The sequence below is a fragment of the Mesitornis unicolor genome, unplaced genomic scaffold (assembly GCF_000695765.1).
Source record: "Mesitornis unicolor isolate BGI_N332 unplaced genomic scaffold, ASM69576v1 scaffold54142, whole genome shotgun sequence".
NCBI classification, from domain to species: Eukaryota; Metazoa; Chordata; class Aves; order Mesitornithiformes; family Mesitornithidae; genus Mesitornis; species Mesitornis unicolor.
In genome coordinates, this window is record NW_010170919.1 from 2,983 (window position 1) to 12,345 (window position 9,363).

The 9,363-nt window shown below is 39.0% G+C and overlaps 1 protein-coding gene across 1 annotated transcript in view; it reads left to right on the plus strand.

Annotated features, from left to right (window-relative positions):
• The window catches only part of LOC104537060 (Golgi membrane protein 1-like), a gene marked incomplete at its 5' end in the record, with an annotated part of 10,618 nt that extends 2,451 nt beyond the window's left edge, over positions 1–8,167 (plus strand). The window contains 5 exons of the mRNA XM_010179838.1: positions 1,330–1,468; positions 4,890–5,019; positions 6,230–6,490; positions 7,648–7,761; positions 8,103–8,167. Of these exons, the coding sequence (XP_010178140.1) occupies positions 1,330–1,468; positions 4,890–5,019; positions 6,230–6,490; positions 7,648–7,761; positions 8,103–8,167 (709 nt within the window). The remainder of the gene's footprint in view (positions 1–1,329; positions 1,469–4,889; positions 5,020–6,229; positions 6,491–7,647; positions 7,762–8,102) is intronic.
• Positions 8,168–9,363: the final 1,196 nt, after the last annotated feature.

Consider the following 9,363-nt stretch of genomic DNA (forward strand, 5'->3'; position numbering starts at 1 on the left):
AACAAAAGGTTGTCTGTATACTGCCTCTTTCTCAAGCTTCCAATCTGAGGTGCAGGCAATTCTGCAATTCTGATGTCCGTTTCCATAACTGAAGCCTATATTGTGTTATTGTCTGTGATGTTCACCAATTTATGAAGCACTGCTTTATTTTGATGACTCTTCCATGTACTAACATTAGCAAAATCAGACTTTAGAGTAATGCCTAGTCAAGAAGAAATGGCAATAAAAGTAACTAATTTGTCAGTTCATAGAGTTAATTTATCTGCCAGTTCATAGCATATCTGTCTACCACTTCTCTGCCTTTCTGGGTGTGAACTACAGAACAGGTGTTTTGCTTTTAAAAAGCGGGGAGTGGAGAAAGATGAAAGTGCTGTAAAAATGAGTGAACTTGCTGTGGTAGAGGGCACATGCCCTGAGAATTCCTCTGGTTTAGGTAGTGGCTTATCTGCAGCTTGAGAAACGGGAACGTTTCTGTCTGCACCAGCTGCTGTTACACTGGGGCTGTTAACACTCTGCCAGAGCCAGGCTCAGAAATTTGTCCCCCTTCTGTTCTGCTACAACTTGCTCTATGCTGACCACATTGTTGTCCACAGGATCTGAGAGAGGTTTTGCCTGCAGAAAGATGTGTTTCCTGGTGGTAGACATTGAACGTAGTTACCTTAGGGTGGAAAAACAAAAAAAACCCAAACCAAACCAAACCACCAAAAAAACAAACACCCCCCCCCAAAAAAAAAGCCAAACAAACAAAAAATAGTTTAAAAAAATTAACAAAAAAACCCCAAACAAACAAAACAAAAAGAAACCAAAGGAAAGAGACAGAAGGGAAAAGAGGGTTAAAAAACCCCAACAAATTCATTTGCCATGGGGGTCAGCAGGGAAGAGTAGTGTGGTCCCCAGTCAAGCCTCTTCCATGGGCACACTATGCACAACAGAGATTTTTCCCCACATTTTCCTCTAGTATGATGCACTTCTCATCAGGATCCACTCAAAGCCATAATTGCATTTTCATGGTGAATCAAAGCATGCTTAGGGTTGTATGATGGTTCATTTCTAAGCCTTCTGCACGTGTGTTATAGGGTATGCTTATCTGCCTGGTTACTCACTAGGTCTTGTTCTTGCTCTAATGTAAACCAAAAGTTGCAGAACAGATCCTTAGGACTTAGGTTAACACCCCCATTTTTCCTACCGACTTCTCAAATGTAAGCACAGGTAATAGAACTAAGAAAATAATAAAGTGAAAAGAAAAGGAATAAATAATTTTACACAAGAACATTTTAGGATAGTGTGGATGAAAGTTAATAACAGCTCACTGGTTTGTGTTTTCTTCAGGTCACAGTGCATCAATCAGATGAAAGAATTAGAAGAACAATGTGAAGAAAGGATAGATGAGCTTACAAAGAAGGGTAGTGATATACCACAAATCAAAGAAAATAAAGGCTTCTTGGAAGATTCAAAAAAAAATAGCCAGGTATGGTTTGCATACTTTGTTAAAAAACTTTCTTCTTTGTCATTCTTAAGGGGGTTTCCACTTTTTTGCTATCTCTGACTTACATTAGCCCGTCTCACTAAGTTTTGTGCTGCTTTCCTTCACATTTGTTGAATGTTTCTGATCTATGGGAGATTGAGTGATTCCAAGGACAGAACAAGGCTGAAGTCCTGCAGGAGACTCCAAATCATTGTGGCTCTGAGATGGGCAGAATTTGAGAGGTGATGCTGGGAAGTGCTGTGGAGCCTATTAAAAATATTAATTTACGTTGTTGAGCTTTGGTTCACAACTCCTTTAGACTTGTTAAAGAACTTAGGTGCTTTGTGTGTTAAAGATGAGGATTAATTGTGAATCACTTCAGAGCGGCAGCAGTCCTTGGATACGATATTGGAGTCCAGGGGTCTTTGAGGTCCATCAGCTGTGAATTTTCTCAGAAATCCCAATGTCAGCCTTTTGCAGTGGGAATGCAGGGAAGATCAAGTGCCTTAGCTGTTTGCTTTTGGATGTTGTGGGTCAGAGAACCACAAAGGGCAGTGCTGTACGTGACACGGGAAGGCTCATGAGGACAGGTCAGGCTTGCCATGCAGGGTGGCTGTGTGCCTGCTGGCTTGTCCTTCCTGGGCGGCAGGAGGAAATCCTGAGAAAAGGACATTTCAGATCTTCCTGTTGTCTTGGCATGTGAATTACTGGTGCTTCCTCAGTGAAGTAGGATTCGGTCAGGGGTAGGACTTGGTTGGTTAAGCTTGATACAGATGGAAACACGCAGTGAAGCTCCTGGTTGAGAAGACAACTTAGTTATTTCTGTGTACCGTTTCTTCAGGTCTGTGAGCTCCACTTACATTTTTTTACATTTGATTACAGTGGGGACTTTCACTGATACCTGTGTGTGGCCAGCTCTCATTGCAAAGGCAGTAGGGGTTTGGTGGTATATGTCCTTTTTGGCTAGGAAAAGTCATTACTAGAAAAAAACAATTTTATGCCTTCAGAATTGGAAAGGATAAAGCAGTGAGGGTTGAAGCTGGGTTTTCCAAATATCTGGAAATGAGTGGGAGAAAAGGGCTGAAGCATCTGCTCAGAGATCTTCAGGTGTTCAGGTAATGGTTCCAGTCTGTGTCCAGCCCTTTCCGTGAAATGGAGGGAGAGTTGCTGAAAGCTTGTGACCTTAAATCCTGGGAACCTTTGTTGTGTGAGAGAGCTGCAAGATGAATCAAGCATTAGAGACAAGAAATGCTAGCCACTAATCCTGTTTTTAAAAAAAAAAAAAAAAGAAGAAAGTGAAAGCTCTTGTTTGTCAACAATTTTTATCAACGGTTTCAAATAAGTAAATAAAAAGTAGGCAGCAGGTCAGGCACAGCATGTTATCTGTTCTCCTTTTAATGTGTAGATGGGATGGTCTCACATGTGATAACCACTAATTTAGCTACAGCCTAAATAAATTTTGGCTGTGCTCCCTACTATCTGTGACTGTTTTTTAGGTCAAGCTGTAACTTTCTCCATTGTTATTTGGCTAAGGATTGCAACTTTTTGCTCGTACAAAAGCTGAGTTATTTGTCATTAGTCCAAGGTGACCCTGAGTAAATCTGTGTACATTTGTAGATGGCGTTTTTAGCTGTAATAATTGCTGTTTGTAAGATGTATGTGCTTATGTAATGGAAAGGTCAGAATTAAAACAAAATGGAAGGAAAATGGAGTGCAACTTTTCTTACATCTCTGTATTTTAAGGAATGTTGTATACCTCAGTTGACGAATATACAACTTGTTCAATTTTTATCTTTTTATCCAACCACTTCATCTTAAAAAATCTTCAGCATATACCTTTTTAATTTATTTGACAGCCTTATTAAAAATTACTGAGCTAGAAATTTAAGATGGTACAATTTAAGGGCTTTTTCATGTTCAATTAAGAGGCAATTTCTTGCTGTTAAGTGCAGGCTCAGTATTTTTACAGAAGAATTAATGCCTAGCATAAAGTGAAAAATGGTCTTATGTTCAGTTTCTGATGATTTCTACTGTAGAGTGACCTTGCAGAGCTGAATTATTTCTAAAACAAGCATTTTTAAGTACAGCATTTTTGTTTTAATGACCGAAGGAAGATGGAGTTCCTCTGAATATCCTTACTGCAATAACCAAGTGTTATGTGGTAATACTTGCTTTTCAAGCTTTCAGAAGAGTTACTGCTGGATTTTTTTGTTGATGTTGGACTTCATGCTGTTGACTCAACAAGGCCTTCAGTTCTGCATGGCTTTGACTGAGCTTAAACATTTTCTGAACAGCCAAGTAACCATATCCTACAAATCCTCTATAACTTTGGCTTCTTGGTTATTTAACCACTTCTTTCTGCAGATGTTTTTCCAAACGACTGTGGGAACACTTGACAACCTCGTATTTCGTTGACCTGCTTAGGACAGTGAATAGCTACAATCTTAGCAACAATTGCAACAGAAAACTTTGTTGACTGTATGATTTCTATACCATAAGGTTTCCGGTTAATTTGCGTAGTACAAAGTATAAAAGTTTGTCTTTAAATGTCTGTATGCTTTTTCTTTCTCTGAATCTTTCAAGGTTTTTTTTGTTGTATTTTTTTTTAACAAAACAAAAACCCAACAAAAAAATCTCCATAGAGTGAACAGTTTTATTACAGGCTGTTTTTTTGTACTGAAGCTGGTGTAGTGCGGTGTGGGCTTTCCTCTTCAGTGTTTGTGTGAACTGAACCAATGTAGCTCTCAGCCAATTAAATGATAGCATGAGTAAAAGTTGTACATAGAATTTTAATTCCTGAATTGGAAGATCTTCAGGGTGGTGTACGTCTTAGCCATTGATCTTCAAGCAGGGCAAATGCTGAGAGCAGTCTAGGACCAGCATTTAATATATTCTTAAGTAAGCTCCATCAAGTTAAACAGATACTGTTGCCTAGTTGGTTGATTTACATTTTTCTTCTCTTAATCCTGCATTCAACATAGTTTGTTGAATTTGAGTTACTGGTTCTGTACAGGCTTGCTTAATTGAAGTCTTATTGTGCCCAAACTCATGTTACTGTAGTCCTGTAGATTACTAACAGTAGTTAATGCCATCTGGTTTTTTTGCTCTGCTGACCCTCACACAGTAGCAGGGCAACAGTGGAGAAATGTGTGGTGTTACAGTTCTGTGACCCTCAGAGAGTAACAGGTAGAGTAGAATTAGATTAAAGAAGGTGTGTTAAATTCTCCTGATGTGTTGTGCTGTTATATAGAAACATCTCTGTGTATTCAAGATTGTATGGCACTTCCACCACCAATAAAAATTTCAGTCAATATTTCCGAGTGTGAGGATTTTTTCCCCCTGCTGAATTCTTACCTAACTTCCCTTTCCAAATCCAGGAACAGTTATATAGACCAATGTTTGTCTGTGTACATTCGCTTTATAGGTCAGTCTTGAACTGCCAGCATTGAAGCAACCAGAGTTCAAGCAGACTGACTTGGAACAGCAGAAACCCAATGAAGATGTGCCTGAAACAGCACCGATAGTAAAAAATATAGACCTGCTGCAGGCTAAAGGTTAGATGGAAATCACTATCTTACAGATGTTCTTAAACAGTTAATGTAATTGAACATGTAAAAAACATTTTTGTAACCAAGATTTAAGACGGAAAAAATGACACAGTAGACTGAACTTTAATCAGTTTTTTGGCTCTGGAGAGGTATAATACCTATTCAAGCATTTTTATTACTAGCATTTCTACTGGGTCAGTTTTGTTGTAATTGACATGTTGCATATAAAGGAAAATGCAAATATTTACAATTCTAGAGTCATATTCCTAATCTAATATGGAGGAAATACTCTGCTTTTGGAAGCAATCATTTTCAAGCATGTTTAAACTTTGCTTTCTTAATAAGTTGGACACATCTAGCCTGCTGCCCCTCCCTGTAGAGTAGCTGGCAGTGAGGTTTTAAACAAACACACATTCATGCTTCCATGCTTCCCATCTGCTGTCATTAAGCAAAATGCAAGTAAGGGAAATGACACGCAGGAGACCAGGTTAGTTAACCTCATGGTTGCTTTTGGCACTAAACTCTCAGAAACTATTAGTGTGAATGGATGCACCCTCGTATGTCTGTCTCGCATAGTGCTGTGTGTGGTAGAAATTCAGTTTCCTATTTAATTATTCTTATGTGCCATCTTAGATTGCAATCTTGAGAGCATGCAACCCTCATTTTGGAGAGCTGGCAATTGAAGACTGCTATGTATTTTATTCAGGCAAAATTTGTGGTTTTTTTAGTTAAAAATAGAGATACACAGGAAAAAAGATACAGTAATGTCTGCTAAAAGTGATAGCTCTCCTGCACTTCCTCTTAGTATTAAAAAATAAGAACAGCCTTATTTTTATTTTGAGCACCAAATCAGTTTTGTTAGTAATGAAATGTAACACAGAGAAACCTGATGCTTATATAACATACTGCAATTTTTATTTAAACTACTCTGTTTCACCTGCCCAACTTATTAAGTGAACATACCAAAATTTTAAGTAGGTAGAAGTGTGAATTTGTTGACAGTAAACAACATCTCACCCTTCAGCTGTTCCCAGTAGGAAAAACATGGGTTGCCGTCTTTTTCTCTTTGGAACTGATGTGATCGAAAGATGATGTTTCAGAGGAAAAACAAAAATTGAATGAGAAAGATAAAGCAGTATTTATTAAATGTTTTTGACTTGTGCCACTACTGAAAGGCATTAGTTTTTTTACTCGGAATAATTTTTATTGTTCACAGAAAGAATCAATGGCCTAGCTGACATCGGGAAACAGGAGCCTAAGGCAGAAGAGAAGATTTCTGGTCAGCTGAAAAGCCCACAGGATTCACTCAAGGCTGCTGCAGGCCACAAGGAGGCACTGCCTGAGTCAGAGAAGGAGCTGAAGCCGTCTGAAGTTGAGAAACAGACAGCAGCAGAGCAGGCTGCCAGCCAGGAAATCGAGAGGGAGCAACTCCTAAATTATGACACAAAGCAGGATGACCTGCCCCCTGGACAGGCTGGTTGGTAGCATGTCACATTTTGTTAAGAACAGTAAAGGAATGAGAGTGTGGAATTGGGCATGATTTCTGCAGCAGTGGTAGCAGCTGGCTTAGTGTAATGGTTCACAAAGGTTAGCGTGAAGTGTGAAAGGTTGGTCAGTCCCTAGAGTCTTCTACAGTCTGTGGGTAAAGATGCATTACCACAGCAGCCTTCCTCTCTCTCTCTCCTTCTCTCTCCATTGGCCAACATTTGGGAAAACTAGCCCTCAAAATTTCTGCTATTGAGGCTTTATAAGGATATGATGCATTTGAAAAGGATGAGATGTTAACCGTCGAAAGTGCTGATGAGTACATCTCTTTCAATAAAAAGTTTGAAACCTTTAGGTCTATAATAAAATCTACTTGATGTGGTGGACTAAACAGAGACCACATAAGGCTGAGAATTTTCAAGCCTGTTTCTAAGCCCATTACTAATTGAGGGGCTTGGCTTGAGAATGTTCAGAACCAGAAGCTCCCATCTCTCTCAACTGGGGTTTTGGGTTATCTTGTACCTCTAAGCTGTTTTTTTCTGGTTGGTTACCTGAAAAATAGGGTTAGTAGATTGGTGGTAAGAAATAATGTTTCTTAAGTTAGTGAGTAAAAGTCGCTTGAGATTAATTAATGACTGGGCGAATAAAATCTCTTACAGAAAAGCACTTTTGAGCCAGATTAGCACATCATATACTATACTCTTATTTTTATACTATATTCACAACTTTCTGCTTGGTGGACAAACTAAAGGCGGAAAGCTCAGACGCGTTTTAGCGGTGGTGGTAATACACTTAAAAGGAACACCACAGTCAAGTTTTCAGCAGTAGCTTCAGGTTTTACTCTTACTTAGGCTATCCTTTAATGCATTTTGAAATAGTTTAATGCTTTTCCTTTCTGTCCTTCCAAGTGCTGCCTGAATTTTACTACACTTCCCAAATCTCAAAAGATTCTGTATTTTATCTAGTTCTTTAGACAAGATTTACAGCAAAAGCAGCTCTGAAATTTAACAGTTCAAAAGAATAAATAATGTGAAAACCTGCTCTAAACACCAATTGATTCAGCAGCAAAGTGAATTCTGTGTTTCTTGTGGAGAAGACCTTATGATATAGCATAAACCTAATTAATTTTAATGGTTTGGTTTTTTTCAGAGAAACAGGACCATGAAACACTGAACCAGGACAAAGATGTTGATTACAATTTAGATGAGAATGAAGCTGAATCAGAAAGGAACAAGCAAGCAGCACTTGCAGATACTAAAAATGGTAAAAAAGAGGGAAAAGTTTTTGAACTGAAGTACCACAGGCTGAAAATTTTGGTACTGTATTTTCAGTGACATTGTGTAGCAGATGTAGCTAGTTTCTGTTTGTTCTTTGAGCTTTCCCTCATGTTGACAGTGTGACCTATTTATTAAGTGGCATCACTGAAGCTACTGTTTTAACATGTGGTAGGGAGGGACAGCATCTGTGGCTTTTTTGTACTATAACAGTACTTAGTGGTCCTTTCAGAATTTCTCCTGCTGTGTTCTAGGTTGTTTTCCAGATGAAGAACTATCACTTTGCCTCTTAAATAGATTGCTGTACCTCTTTTTTTGTTTCCTAATTAGTTCAAAGCCCTGAAGATATGAAGAAACACTTACCTGAGCAAGGTGAAGAACGACAGAGGTTGTGAAGAAAGGACATTGATGATGGAACTTAGACACCTCTTCATATAAATGAAACAGTGATGAGAGCAAAGTGATCTGAGAATGTTTTGATTATTTCCTCAAGGCTTCAGTAAGGGTCTGAATGAAGTAGTATTTTATTGTGAAGTTTTCATACTGTTTCAGTGGTGGAAAAAATAATCTTGAATCTCTGGAGGCTTGTTTATAGTAGCTTGGCCTCTGCAATGACTCCTTTGTTTTTACTGATTACAAAACTGAAACCAGCCAGCAATAAGTGTTGTAACTTGGAAGTTGGCTTACTTGTGCAGCCATACTACAGTAACTGTGTGGATTGGTGGTAGGTAAGTCCTCTGCCAAGGATGGACCTCTCCCTTGAGCAATGCAGTAGAGAAATCGCCAGCCTAGTTTTAAGAGGAACTAATATACTGTGAAGAAACATGGGAAGGATGAAAAATGGCCGATGCTGCAGTCTACCCTTGTGCCTATTCTGGTACCTTTTTACTGCAATGCAGATACTCAGTAAGTGTGATTGCAGTCCTCAGATATTATGCAGTGCAATATATTTTCCTGGGCTGCCGCAAATGAAATTGCTAGCTTACACTATCTGTAAGTAGGCTGACATGCTGTCCTGGTTGTGGTCTTAGCTTTTAGGTTAAGAAAAAAAAAAATTATCCTGACAAAAGTGTCTTCTCATTAAGAGATTTTTCTAAATGCTTTGTTGGACTCCTGTTCACAAGATGGTTCAGTTACCACTAACTTGCACAAGTTCAGAGTGTAAAAATTTAAACTCCCGAGCTTTTCCTGATAGAAGTCATCTGCAACCAGTGTGCTAAGTACCCTTTACTGCACCCAGCCACTATCTTCTGCTGAAAAGTAGAAAGGCAAATGCTTGCCTTGCAGAGCAGCAATCATCTCAGCTCTTCACAGTGACATCTTCTCTGCTGGACTTCTGAAGAAGGTAAACCAGACTCTGCATTTACCAGACATCCCAACATCCACCACAGGTGAAGTCCTATGCTATGCACACTGTATCATGCTGTTCATGTCCTGTAGGCCTTGTCTCTTCTGTAAGTTGTTGAACGTAAACTAGAAACTAGTTTGCTTGCGATAACCTAGAAATACCCTCTGTGACCACTAAGGCACCTTTAGCTGTAGTCCAACCTGTACTGTGTGATGACTTGGATGAGGGAATTGAGCGTACTAT